At 51.7% G+C, this 13,522-nt stretch overlaps 1 protein-coding gene across 1 annotated transcript; it reads right to left on the reverse strand.

Moving 5' to 3' along the window:
• Window positions 1–1,842: 1,842 nt before the first annotated feature.
• Window positions 1,843–13,024, reverse strand: NPPA (natriuretic peptide A). Its single transcript, XM_036222877.1, has 7 exons — window positions 12,735–13,024; window positions 12,273–12,501; window positions 6,908–6,970; window positions 4,743–4,771; window positions 2,899–3,084; window positions 2,475–2,801; window positions 1,843–1,965 (listed from the first exon to the last, which is right to left on the reverse strand). The coding sequence occupies exons 1-7, from the start codon at window positions 12,858–12,860 to the stop codon at window positions 1,954–1,956; spliced, it is 972 nt and encodes a 323-aa protein (XP_036078770.1). The 5' UTR covers window positions 12,861–13,024; the 3' UTR covers window positions 1,843–1,953.
• Window positions 13,025–13,522: the final 498 nt, after the last annotated feature.

A 13,522-nucleotide genomic window follows, 5' to 3' on the forward strand; every position in this document is an offset into this window, starting at 1 on the left:
CACCGGAGCCAAGCTCGGACAGACGTCCCTTCCAGTCTTTCTACCCTTGTCCTCGTCGGTCCCTCTCTGCTTCTTGTGTTCCCACTGTCCCGAGTTCGAAGTCCACATACGGAACATTTTCGCTGGGAGCGGTTAGGTTAGAGCTCTCCCCACCCCGCTCCCTAACCATCACCTCACTTGCAGCTTCCCCTTCCCTCTACGAGGAGGGAGTTGCTATTTTATTACTGCTTTTCTCAATTTCTATGTAAGACCAAGATAAGGTGACTGACATTTATAGAGCATCAACTGTGCCATGTACCGCCGGGAGTACTGGTGGGGCATTTACCCCCCAGGAGCTTGCAAACCAGAGACACAGACACAATTACATACGAGGACAGATCGTCGTAGTCAGGGAAGGCTTCAGGGAAGAAGTGGCATCTGCAATGAGCCTTGGGGAGGACTGAGTATATGTTCTTGGGAGCACTGGATAAAGGGCACTCCAGATGGAAAGAACGGCATAAACACAGGCGTGGAAAAGTGATTGTGCAGGGTTAGGGGGTGTGGGAGGAGTGTCATAAAGCAGATATGTAGCTTGGGGTGTATGGGGTAGCGGTGGGGAGACGGGTTAGAGAACTACCCACTCCCTGTCATAGGTAAACTTAGTGCCTGGTGGTTTCTGCTTAGGACACCACCTTTTCAGATACAAAGGAACAGCATCTTGTCCAGTGGCTCCCACCTCAGCAAAATCTACAAGCCCAGGCACCTTAGACTTGAATTAGGAAAAGATGATGACTATTTTTTAAACACGTATCAGTACCCCAAAGGCACATAAACTTGCAGTTTGTCAGTCTAGAAAACATTTCTTTCTTTATTTCACTCAGCTTTTGAACCCAATTTCTTTGCCTCCTCGTCTTAAAGCAAAGTGTCATTCACTCAGCTATAACAGCTGACTCAAAATGTATCAGAGAAAATTTAGTTAGTTCCCTCATTTTATAAATGTGCCTTTAAAATAAAAACTGTCACCAACAAGTACTCAATGTGCAAAAATTATCTATTATGTACAAACTACATTAGATGTAACCAGAAAAAAAAAGCTCAGAGATTTACAAGCTTAAAAAAAAAAAAAAACTACCCTGAATATGAGTAAATCTGAAAAATAAATGCCTTTTCAGTCTCCTGGAGCTTTCTCAGGATCCATGATGAGGCTGGAGAGAGCAAGTTGAGAACTGCAGTTTAAGCTCCATCCCCAACCAAAAGGGGGTGGGAGGAAGAAGAAGGAAGGGAAGAAGAAAGAAGGGAAGAAGAAAGAAGGGAAGAATTTGTCCAAACCCACAGAATGCTCGACACCGAGAGTGAACTCTATGTAAACTCTGTACCCCGGGCGATGACGACGTGTCAGTGCAGGTTCATCGGCTGTAACACAAGCGTCATCTGGTGAAGGATGTTGATAATGGGGGAGGCTGTGCGTGTGGGGGTACAGGAGGTGGAAGGGAAATCTGTACTTTCTGCTCAGTTTTGCTATAAACCTAAAACTGCTCTAAAAAAAAATAAAGTTTACGAATTACTTTTTTGAAAGGAGGAAGAAACACATTGCGCATTCTTCTCTCCTGCAAAAGGTAAACTGAAAAGGAATATCGGCCTGAATTCTTTTCCCCAGGAAACAGAAAGAAATCACGCCAACCCCGGCTTTTGGCTTCTGTCCGTGGTGCTGAAGTTTATTCATTTTCAAACCTCTTTCAGTAACAGGTGAGGGTTTTACCCTAAAATTTAATGCGTGAGGCGGGAGAGGTGGGGGAAGCCACAGTCAAACCACTTTTATCTACATTTAGCATAAAACGTGAAGAATGTTGACAGGAGGCTGCAGCTTGACTAGGGTGCTCGTCACAACTCGAATCGATGGCAATAAGACGGGACAAAGTTGAGTGGGAGAGCCCAGGGGGTGAGGGTCTCTTTCAGTCTGCCGGGGCCTGGCCATTATCTTCGGTACTACAAAGAGAACACAGACACATTTGGCTCGGTGACCTGGCTCAACTGGAAAAGTCAGCTTCATATAGAGGTGCTCGCTTCCCCCCAGCACCCACTTCAGCCTGGCGACCCACTGACTCTCACGAACCAGTACACGAGTTGCTCATGAGAAGCTTAAAAGGTCAACCGTGGTCTGTCTCAATTGACCTTTAGAATCTGACAGTTCCGGGGAGGAACACGAACTGCCAATCAGCCCATGAAGGTGACTTGGCCCATGAACATTTTAAGTTCCCGGTGCACATGGCATTTCCTCAGCAGGCTGTAGCTAAGAATGATGTCATTGTCCCATGATCCATGGGGCCTCCACCCAGCTGGGGACGAAATTTCCAAGGGAGTGATATTCTGTGCTGGTCCCTTTGCTGCCGAATGTATCCCCCAGAGGTATACTTTGACAAGGCATGAGCCTCAGTGGAACCTCAATTTCCTTTCTCTCCATCCCATTTCCACATTCCATCCCCAGATTCTCTTACCCGGAAGCTGTTGCAGCCGAGTCCACTCTGGGCTCCGATCCTGTCCATCCTGCCCCCAAAGCAGCTGGACCTTCGCAGGCTCCGAGGGGCAGCGAGCAGTGCCCGCAGCTTGTTTTTCAGGAGAGCAGACCTATCGGAGGAGTCCCAGGGGCCCCGCCCAAGGGCACTGCCATCTCTCTGGGCTGGACTAACGTCTCCAGTCCAGGGAGGCACCTCGGGGAGGGGGCCGAGAGCTGCCTCGGCTTCCTCATTCTGCTCACTTAGTACTTGTGGGGGCACGGCCTCATCTTCTAAAGGCATCTTGTCCTCCAAATGATCCAGCAAATTCTTTACAAAAGGAAAACAAAGGGAAAAGAAGTCTCACTGACTGGCAGAGTGTCACAAAGCCCCCTGGCCCCAGACTGTGACCCCTTTCTGGCCCTACCTTGAAATCCATCAGGTCGGCGTTGGACACAGAACTGTACACGGGGTTCGCGCTGGTCTGCCCTGGGAGCCACAGCACCAGAACGAGGAGGAAGCTCATGGTGATGGTGGAGAAGGAGCTCATGCTGGCGTCAGTCAAGGAGGCGATCTGCTGCTCACTGCCTTCTCTGTCCTCTCCGGTTTCCCACTACTGGCCTTCGTCCGTCTGCGTCTCCCAGCTGCCCTGCGCCTCCTCTTTTTATAGCCCCCCGGCTCTCCACGAGAACGAGAGAGGTGGAACCCTCCCCATTCTGTCACTGAGTGAGGAGCCAGCAGAAGATGTCCTTTTAAAGTTATCAGTCCAGCGGAGCCTGTCACAGCCCCTCCACCTTGAGCAGCCCCAACGACCCCGGAAACCTCGGCTGCAAGAGCCACATTCTTGTTGATTTGCCTCAAGAGGTTCCCACTTCAAAGGTGTGAGAAGAGCAAAAAAGAGTCCTTGGTTATCTCATAGCGATGCCTCAGGCTTCTTTCTCCTCGGCAACCGGACCCACACAGGGAAGCAGAGGGTGACGGTTGGCCGGTGCCCAGCTCGCCCAGTTGGTTTGCAGCTCAGCTGTCAGGGGCTCCAAATAAGGGCGAGAGGGGAGGAAATGGCAGGCAGCCGGCTGCTCAGGACAAATTAGTCCAGATGCTGGAGCTGGCCTCACACCTGACTCATCAGCGCCGAGGGCAGGACCCCTCCTTCCGACAGGGCCGCCCTCAATCCTGGCAGTTGCTCTCAGGGGTCAGGTGAAGAGAGAGTTGTTTTGGGGATACTAAGTCAGCTGGGAACCAAACATGATGAATGTCCTAAGAACTCAGCTCCCAAATATGAATATCAAGAACAGTTTGGGGAGCATCACCCTTTCTCTGCAAAGCTTCCCCTTCTTCGCCCCTTCCCCCCCCCCGCCCCCGAGGTGTTTAGGGAGAGGAATGCTGGCATTTTCTTTTTGCTGCTTATAGAAGCTCAGAGTCTTTGGGTTTGAAGCTTGTAATGCCCTGAGCCTTCCCAGGAAAGTTGCCACGGCAAGTTGGCCGATGGAGTGAGGTGGGAGGTGGCAGTGGCATCCGTGGTTTCCCTTAACGTCCTTCTCCGACGGCCAGGCAGGTGAGGAGCCACCGAGGTCTCAGATTTCCTGGCCCCCGAAGAGAAATAACAGGCGGCGAGACTGGCCACAGTTAGCGGGTGGCCTCCATTCATTACGCACTGAAGTCAGTGTTAGCCTACGATTCAACGCAACATTCACGGGGAAAAACACTGAATTCGAAGGGTCGAGAGACCCGTGGTGTGGCCCCACTCGCCTCTCAGTGCTGTCTTGAGGCTCGAATGAGCTCATGATGTGCGGACCCGTTTCGAAGTGTGAAATGCTATATAGTTGCAAAGTGCTGACAATATTTATTGGCCCGTCGTGATGTGCTGAGAGCTTTGTTTATGTGAATTATTTCGTTGGCATCACCACCCTCAGGAGGCAGAGTACCGTTCCCAGTTACAGAAGGAAAGAACTCAGGCCGGGAGCCTATGTCACTTGCCTGAGGTCGCTCAGCTCGGAAGGGGCAGAACTAGGACTCGGACCCCAGGTCCGACACCAAGGCCCACTATTTTAACCCACTTCACGGACACTGCTGCTTCTCAGCAATGTGGGTCCCTTCAAGCCCCCCATGAACGACACGCCTGTTCCCAATCTCTCGTGTCGCCTCTGGCTGACACTTCGCAGGCCCCCTGCCCTGGGGGCTGTGGCTCTGTGTGCTGGGTACACAGTCTGCACATGTGTGGCCTGTCTCAGGAAACGCACCACTTCTCAGCTCCATGGCCTATGGACACACCTGACGTGTCTCGATCTCCTCCGTGAAGCCTGAGAAATGCGTGTCAATGACTCACAGACCCCTCCCCAGCTGTGCTCCCTTCTTGGCTGATCAAGCGCAAAGGCTGCCGTATTTCAAGAGGGCAGGAAATCAGGGCAACACGTGGCCAGAGATCACGAGAGGTGTCCAGGGCGATTTTATTCTAAGACAGAAGGAAAAAGGAACCCTTTTCAGTAACCGATTCGGGTCAGCCAAACTCAGCTTGAAGTCTGAAATGGGCGCAGCTCTGAGTAGGTGCTCCTGGAGCAAAGCACCCTCGCATCCTGAGCCCCTGGAATGTGCTCAGAGCTTGATTGCTCGGTTGGCAGGTTATTATTAGCAAAGAGGATTCAGTCGGCAGCCACGCTGGGGGGACTGGTGCTCTGTGCTGCGTGCGTCACACACCCCGTCTCCTGGAGATGCCCTTTGAACAGGCCTTTGATGTGGACGGAGACTTCCGGAAGGGCACCCTGGCGTGGCGGGTGGCCTCTGAGGGCCAATGCTGCTGCTCTGTCCTGAACCACCTCTGAAGTCTGTAGGTGGCCCAAGAAAAAGGGGAAGTCCCATCCGAGGTTCAGAAAAGGAATTTCAGGATTCGCCCAGCTGCTTTTAGTAAAGTCAGTTTTTCCCTTCCAGAGTGAAACTGGACTGGGGTGTGGGTGTCGTTTGTTGAGTTTCTTCCGTTAGCCAGGGTTGTTTGTTTGTTTGTTTGTTTGTTTGTTTGTTTGTTTGCAGAAGGGGGCTGGCAACTAAAAGATTATTCTGTTTTGCTGCTCTGAGAATTTTATATAGAACCAGTACTACCTCCTGCACTGACTAGACCCATTGCAAACACAGATAATTCTCAGATACACTCATTTCCCCAAATCCAATTAAAGCCTCTGACTTGAGCCCGAAATGAACAATGGCTTAACGTAAAGTCGTTCTTCATTTCCATGCCCTGCCTCAACTTCGAGGTGTGTGTGTGGAGGACTGAATATTTCATGGGGTGTTTCGAAACCAGCCTGCAAGAGTAAAAGAGAAGAAAAGCAAAAGACACAGAAAGTCAGATCCACCCCGTGCCCCTCCTCTCCCACTAGCTGAAAAATCAAAATACTTTGTTTCCTTATCCCTGGAAAGACATCATCCTTAGTCATCTAAGAAACGAATGTTGCGAATGGGTGGGAGAATCCAGAATCACGGCATCTCCTGTTCCAAGCCTGGGGTTTGGCTTCGCACTCCTCCACGCGGATGCTTTGACAAGCCACGTGACCCAGCGGTGTCCCGCACGTGCAGGACTGGTACTAAAAACTCATCTCTTAATGCCGTCCATGTCCTTCTCCAAGGCCAGCAAGTGATGAGCCACTGAGGCCTGTCAGACCCAAATGGTCTAAAGCAGGAGCCACCATTGGGAGAAATGGGCAGGGCACTATAGCATATTTGGGAATGGTTGTTTCTGACTTCGATAACGATGCTCTGTTTCTTTGTTTCCCTATAAAACAAAGCCCTAGGAAAAATTCGTTGGCTAAAGCTTTATGGGGGTTGCAGTTCAAGGGAAGCAAGAGCGTGGAGCTCAAGGGAAGTGGGGTAGTGTATTAGTTAACTACTGCTGCATAACAAACAACCCCAAACCTTAGCAACTTAAAGCAACGCACATCTATCATCTAATAGTGTCTGTCGATCAAGAATGTGCCCTCCTTTGCTGGATGCTCCTTGCTCAGGGCTCTCACAGGCTGCAAGGAAGATGTAGTCATCTCCAGGCTAGGCTGGGGGCGGGGGGTCTGCTTTCAAGTTCACGCCTATGCGTGTTGGCAGGCCTCAGATCCTTGCGAGAGGGGTCAGTTCCTTGCCACATGGATATTTCCATAGAGATGCAACAGACCTTTTTTGTTTACAGAGAGAGAGAAAAAAAAAATTGTGTAAACCACAGTCTATTCGTAGCCTAATCTTGGAAGTGGCATCTATCCTTTCTGTTGTACTGTGTTCATTAGAAGTGAGCCACTAGGTTCAGCCCTCACTGAAAGGGAGATTGCCAAGGGCAAGAGTTCCGGGAGATGGGGGTTTCTCGGGGCCGTCTCAGAGGCTGCTTGCCGCAGGTAGGGAGAGAGAGAGAGCAAGTATGAGGTAATGTGTTACCAAGCCGGCCACAGTTTTACAAAAACACCTACACGACTGGTCAGTCATGCTGAAGTCTCCGGAGAGCTTCTTGGAGCCTGGCACCTTGGCACGGTCTGAGAGGAGAGGAGAGGGCGCGGGCACCGTTTGGGATCCCCAGGGTGCTGTAACGAAGCACCACAAACCGGGCGGTTTAAAACAACCAAAACGTACTGCCTCTCAGTTCTGGAGGCGAGAGGTCTGAATTCGAGGTGTCGGCAGGGCACGTGTGCGACAGCACCCTTCCTTGCCCCTTCCAGCTTCTGGTAGCTGCGGGCATCCTCGGGGTCACTCCAGTCTCTGCCTCCATCACCACACGGCCATCTTCCCGGTCTGTGTCTCTCTCGCTTCTTATCAGGACACCAATCATCTTGGATTAGGAGCCCGCCCTGCTCCACTGCGACCTCATCTTAACTAATTACAGCTCAGTGACCCTATTCCCAAGGAGGGTCACATTCATTCTGAGGTTCTGAGGGTTTTGGACTTCAACATATCTTTCAGGGGGACATAATTCGACCCATAACAAGCACTTTATCTGTGGGCTCTGTTTTATCTCCTGTCTCTCTCACTGATCAAAATGCCACCCCTGCCCCAGGACTTAAATCCCCTGCACTTCTAGGCTGTGTTATGTTAGCCAGTTCCCTCAGGCTATGGCTGGAGAATAGAGAGGCTCCGGGTCCAGTCCTCCCATGGACTAGCTTGGCAATCTCTCTTTGCCAATCGATCCGGCTTGGGAAGGGGGTCGGCATTGAAGGTGGAGAGGAAATCAGACAGCAGCATGAGGACCAGGTCGGCTGTTGCTAAGGCAGCATCTGCCGCGAAGCCAGAGGCTGAGCAGGTAGGAGGCAGTACCTGAATGAACTGCAGGACTCCCTGGACTCCAGCTGCTTGCACATACTGATTCTTTAGAAAATATTTTCTGAATGATTGAATGTATGGGTTTGCCTTCAGTGCCTCTTCTATACATCCCGCCAACACACACACACACACACACACACACACACACACACACATACACACACACACACTACATACCTGAGAGCCCAACATTGGACCTTACCCTCCCTGGGGGCCTCATGGGGAGGGGGAGTCACTCTCTGGCTGAAGCATGAAGGTTCTGCTTTCTCCTTGATGCAGGAAGAACCAGATAGAGGAGCCTGGGGTGGGGACCAGTTAGGAAGCTGGTGCACCAATGCCCGCATGAATGGTGAGGGTCTAAACCAGAAACGGAAATGAAGGGTATTGCACGGTGTGGTGGCTGAAAAATGGACTCTTACTGGAAATTGCTGTTTGACTATCACTATGAACACATAGGCTTTTGATTACAGGAACATAACATTCTAAACAAGCTTTCTGCTTCTGTAACCCCGCTTACGCACCTGACCTATGAGTTGATGGGTAGTAAATAGAAGAAAGATAGCCTTTTGTGTTTAGATACAGAATGAAGAATAGGATTTTGGGCTTAAAAACCCTGTACCTCTACATTTCGGGGCTGCTTAATTTGGGGTCTGCGTACTGCTGGCAGACCCAGCTGGCTGAATAAAGAGTGTGTTTCCTGTAACTCACTGAGTTCTGGTGGTCTGTGTGTCTTTGGGGGCTGGCGGCCACAACAGGGGGAGATGAGAGAGGAAGGAGTGGATGGAGAGCCCACCTGGGTGGTCGGTCTAGCCAGAGGACAGAGCTGGGGAGATTCCCAGGGCCCTAATCATCTAGGCAGGCCCTGGGAGAAGGTTAGATCAGATCATTAGGGAGCGTCTTAGCCTGCATTCTCCTGAACCAGAGATAAGGAGTCAGGTACAAGTTTATTTTGGAGACAGTTCCAGGAAACATCAGGAGAGTGGGCAAGGGACCAGGTTAAGAAGGAAGTCAGTGACCCCTGTGGGCTCCAGCTTAATCCCTGCTCCCTACAGGGAACTCTGGGAATCAGTTTAAGATGGATGTCACCTGTGACTCCAGGGCACTGGGATCTTTAAGTGCCCACTCCTGCCAAATGTTGGTAGGTTGGGTGCTGCTCCTGGTCAATGTCAATTGCCCAGCACTTCCTGCCACCCCTGAGGTGAGCCAAATGGGCTCTGGCTGCCAGAGCAAGTCCTCGGGCAGAACAGTCCCATGCTACAGTGCTCCAGCAACTGCATGGGGCTGAATCCTGATCCCATGAGAGAAACAGGCCACTTTATGGAACCAGACTGATCATTAAAGCTCAAGTGGTACATGGGAAATCCTACAGAGACAGAGATAGAAGGCTGCGAACCACACCATGAGCAAAGACAAATGGCCAAGTTCATGATTTTGTTCAGGCCTGACTCTGTGGAAAGAGAAATGCTTCCCCCGCCCCTTTCCTCCGGTCATTCTCAGAAAGGTCAAAGCTGTCACAAGAGGGATGGAGAGGAGGTCGGTGTGCCCAGAGCATCACAGGTGCGGGATCAGTAATGAGATGAAGCATTCAGCACCAATGCCGTCCTAATTTCTGCAACCTCAGTGCTTGAGACCCAGCAAAGCCAGTCTACTGGCTTTGATATCCCTAAAACTCCTTTCAGCTCTTAAACTGCAGGCTAGATCTTCTTGGACTGTTTTCACCAATACGTCTTTCTGGGAAGATTAAAGTAACAGGCGTTCATGGATATATATATATAATCTGGCAGCTTCTTTGCAGGTTGAGGTTGGTAAGAAGGAAGTCAGGGAGGTTACGGCTGTGGCTATAAGCCTCATAGGGACATGTTTGAAGGGGCCAGGGTCACAGGTCAGGGAGGCTGGTGGTAAGAGGCACATGCTGCCCACAAAATGCCAAACATGGGGGGAGCTCAATGAGATGTCGCTCCCTTGGGTACATCAGGCCGCCCACTCCTTACCCTCCAGCAGTCACGATTGGTCCTTTGCAGTTGCTTCAGGGGCCTCTTTCCTGGAAAAGCCCAATAACAGGATACATCTGTATCGTACATACAGACTCCACCATCCAAGCCCTATTTACAGAAGAGCGGACTCACCTGGAAGAATTCTGAAGGCTGGCTGCTTTTGGGGAGTGGGCGTTCTGGGAGGGGTTCCTCTTCATCACCCGAGCAGAGATGAAAGGCTGCCAACAGGCAGTGGCACCAGAAGTTGAACCAAACGATGCCATTAAGAGGAAACATGTGTATCCCACCAGCAAGCCTGATTCACTGACTCAGGAGAAACTGGGTGATGCAGTGGTTAGGGGTCTGGGTGCTGGGGCCAGGCTGGGCGGAGTGAATACTGTCTCCACCACTTATTAACTTCATGACTCTGAGCAAGTTATATCACCTCTATATGCTTCAGTTTTCCCATCAGTCAAATGGGAGATAATAAGAATTCTTACTTCACAGAGCTGCTGTGGGGACTATGTAAGTTAATGGAACTGTACCTGGCATTTCATGAAGCTTTTACAAATGTTAATGATTCCAATTACTCTTCGCCCTCCCTGGGTCAGAAACATTAGGCAGATGTATTGTTCCTAAAGTCTCATTTATTAAAATCTCAGTTGATCTCATTGGATATCCATAACCTCTGATGAACGCCAGGTTAAAATGAGAAGTAACACAAAGCCCTACCGCTTCTCAAAGAAATGTCGATGAGCGGAGCAGAAAGGCTGTGAGCATGCAGTCCAGGGCCAGAAACTCAGGGAAAGAGCACAGGTTCAAGAGTCCCTCAGACCTGGGCTCAAATCCCAGGGCTGGCACCGAGCAGCCGCATGCTCTCAAGCAGGATGCTTTGTTTTTTCTGGTTCTCAGTTTACTCGTCCATAAAATGGGGAGAATAACTGTCCTGTCTCCTTTGCTGAGTTGGGTCATAAAAGGCATGGCAAAGGGAACTGCATGAGTTGAAGCCCGGGAGCCTGAAGAGCAGGGGCAGTTCCAACAGCATGGCCTGGGGGGCCTGGAACCCAGGATGGGGCGGGGACCCCTCCCTGCCAATTCGAGCAACAACACAGTAGGCTTCTGGCACTTGCCTCCTTTTCTGCCATGGACTGAGGGGCTTCTTTCTCTCGGGCCGAGAGGAAATGATGATGCCAGGCCTCAGGGGAGGAGCACCCTAAAATACTGGGCCTCTTGTCAGACGCTTCTAATCTTGCAGACTTGAGGAATGAAATTACTATAAAACACAGGGGTCTGAAGGCTTCTTTCAGGGTGACATTGGGAATTGAAGGCTTGACGTTTAGGTCTGGGGGAGGATAGAAAGTTTAGTCCATTCAGGAATGCCAATGAGCTAGTCACACGCACACGCATGCGCACGCGCGCCCGCACACACACACACACACACACAGCTCCCAGTCTCTGAGATTTTAGCCTAGACCTTCCAGAACCAACAAATACCAGGGAGAGTGCCTCTAACAGAGTTGCAGGCAGAGGAAAGACTAGCGGGACACTTTGACACACATTCTCATGTTAGACAAATACATCAGGGCCTGCTCTGCTCACGGAGAAACTTCTGGGCTTTGAAAAGCACTTTCTGGGAAGTTCCTCTAATGCCTGAGGCATTTCTAGACATTTCAGAACCTGAAAAACGCTCAAGGAGAAGAAAGCCCCCTCCCAACCCTACCCCTGCTTGACCATGTCCCCACTCTGCCATTAAGACACCTTGGGGATCACCAAGAGAACACAAGGTTTGTATTGTTGTTGCCATTGTCGTTGTTGTTGAAATGATGAATTATTCTGAATGCACAGAGACAAATCAGTTTCAAAAGGAAAAGCTTTAATGTTGACTTTCTCCCACCATGGAAAACATATGCTCAAAGATAATAAATAAGAGATGCTTCAGAGGAGACCAGCGGGTTGATGACGGATCATCTGCCGGTGTCTTTCGGCGGGGTAATGCCGATCAGTGGGTACTTATCATTGAACACTGTGGGGGAAAGAGAGAGGGTGATGATGGTGCCAGGGTGGTCGAACGAGACAGGATTTGAGCCACGCGTGCCATTCCCGCCGCCTCGGCTGATCTAGATATTTGAGTCTTTGCAATAACCCACCTCTCAGTCTCCTCATCTGTACACGGGATTGTGGTGCCCTGACGCTCCTGCCCTCTGGCTTTGTAGCTGTAGACAGCTGAGGAAAATGTGGCTCCTTCTACTCCAAAGAGGGACTGCCCTAAAGCAATCCTTTAGGATCCACTCTAAAGCAATTCTGCCCTTTTGATAACAGATGCGGGAGCCGGATGAGAGTTGGGTGAGCCTAACGATGGGTAATGAACGTTGAATATTCCCAGAAAAGCACTCCCTGGCCCTGAGGACTGTCAGTGAGAGAGAGTGATGTCCCAGTGTTCCTTTCTCAGAGTGTGGTCCCCAGAGACAACAAACATAGATGTGACTTTAAGGGTGGAACCTATGGGAACAGGGGTGAGTGTGAGCAGGGTGGCAGGGAAGGCGCTCACCATTGCAGCCGAAGCGAGAGTCGTGACTGAACCGATCAATTTTCCGCCCGAAGCAGCCCTTTCTTTCTGTTTGTAGTTCTTGATAGTTATGGGGCTCATCGGCATCGGCGGAATCTTTCTGCTTGGCCTCCCAGGCTTCTGTAGAACGTCTTTCCTGCTGCAGGGGCTTCTGGGTCATCTGCCCCCCCTGCAGCTCTGCAACTGTGACCGGCAGACCGTCCACCAGCTCCTGTGATGGGTGAGGATAGCCTGAGCTTCGGAAACCTGCGCCTGAGCCCAGCCACCCTCGATGGTACTCAAGTGAACCTACCGCCTTGGGTACAGGGTCCTGGCTCCCGATCTAAGCACTTTCTGATTCCCAAGGGAGGGTGAGGACCTCTCGTGACAGTAAGTGGAGACCTGTTCATTGCTGCCCCCCTGCCCTCCAGGTGGAACGGGTTTATGCAGCCTCATAGCGCTCACCTGTACTGCAGACGGTTCCAGGATTGGGTCGGGGCTGCTCAGCGGGAGGGAACGACCTCCTAACGGCGACAAGAGCAAGAGCAGGAGAAGCGGGAGCACCCGGCATAGCGCGGTCCGCGGGTCCATGCTGCTGGACGGGTAGACGGAGGTGGCTCTGCTGCGGAACTTGCGTTCTATCTCACCTCCTCTCGGCCAGGCAGGTGCTCTTCTAGATCCTCAGGTAACCACGCCTTTTACCCTGGACCTGGGAGCTGGGCGGACCCTCCCCTCCAGGGCTATCTCTGATTTATCGGCCACATTCCCTCCCGCTGAGCTCAGGGTGGGGGGAATCACCCCTCAGTACTTGCTGGGGTTGGAGACTGGAGAGAGCAGGCGTTGTATGGAAGTGGGCCTGGCCAGGGGCGGGAGCGCGCGGGGGGGGGGGGCGGGGGGTCGGGTGTAGTGGGCAGGGGGGCGGCGGGGCACTAACAGATTCCTCGCCACCCGCTTCCTCCTTTCCTGCAAAAATGCCGGGGGCCTTAGGGTGGCGCTTTCCTCTTTCCTCCCCACCCCCGACCATTCCTGGAGAGGTAAGGAAGAACTCCAGCTTACAAAGGGCCGACGCAAGCGCGGGGCGCACGGGGTGACTCAGCGAGAACAGCCCCAACCAGCACCCAGCACGGCAGCACGTCTTCCCTTCGCCGCGCGAGTTCGCTCGCCAGCCTGCGAACTCCGCAGCCTCCTGGCTGTTTGCATCCTGCGGGGCTGCGGGTCTTCCCTGCGCCCTGACCGCTGTCCGTGGTTCTGAT

Source organism: Rousettus aegyptiacus, unplaced genomic scaffold (assembly GCF_014176215.1).
Source record: "Rousettus aegyptiacus isolate mRouAeg1 unplaced genomic scaffold, mRouAeg1.p scaffold_m13_p_1, whole genome shotgun sequence".
Taxonomy (NCBI): domain Eukaryota; kingdom Metazoa; phylum Chordata; class Mammalia; order Chiroptera; family Pteropodidae; genus Rousettus; species Rousettus aegyptiacus.

Bases quoted from the DNA above. Each gene is read 5' to 3' on its own strand.
- NPPA (XM_036222877.1), bottom strand. From the start codon at position 12,860: ATGGACCCGCGGACCGCGCTATGCCGGGTGCTCCCGCTTCTCCTGCTC. The intron at 6,971-12,272 runs GTGAGCGCCTTC...CTCTCCTCTCAG, and splicing joins CTCTCGCTTCGGCTGCAATG to ACCGTGCCAAGGTGCCAGGC. The intron at 3,085-4,742 runs GTGTGTCCATAG...GAAGGCCAGTAG, and splicing joins AGGAGATCGAGACACGTCAG to TGGGAAACCGGAGAGGACAG.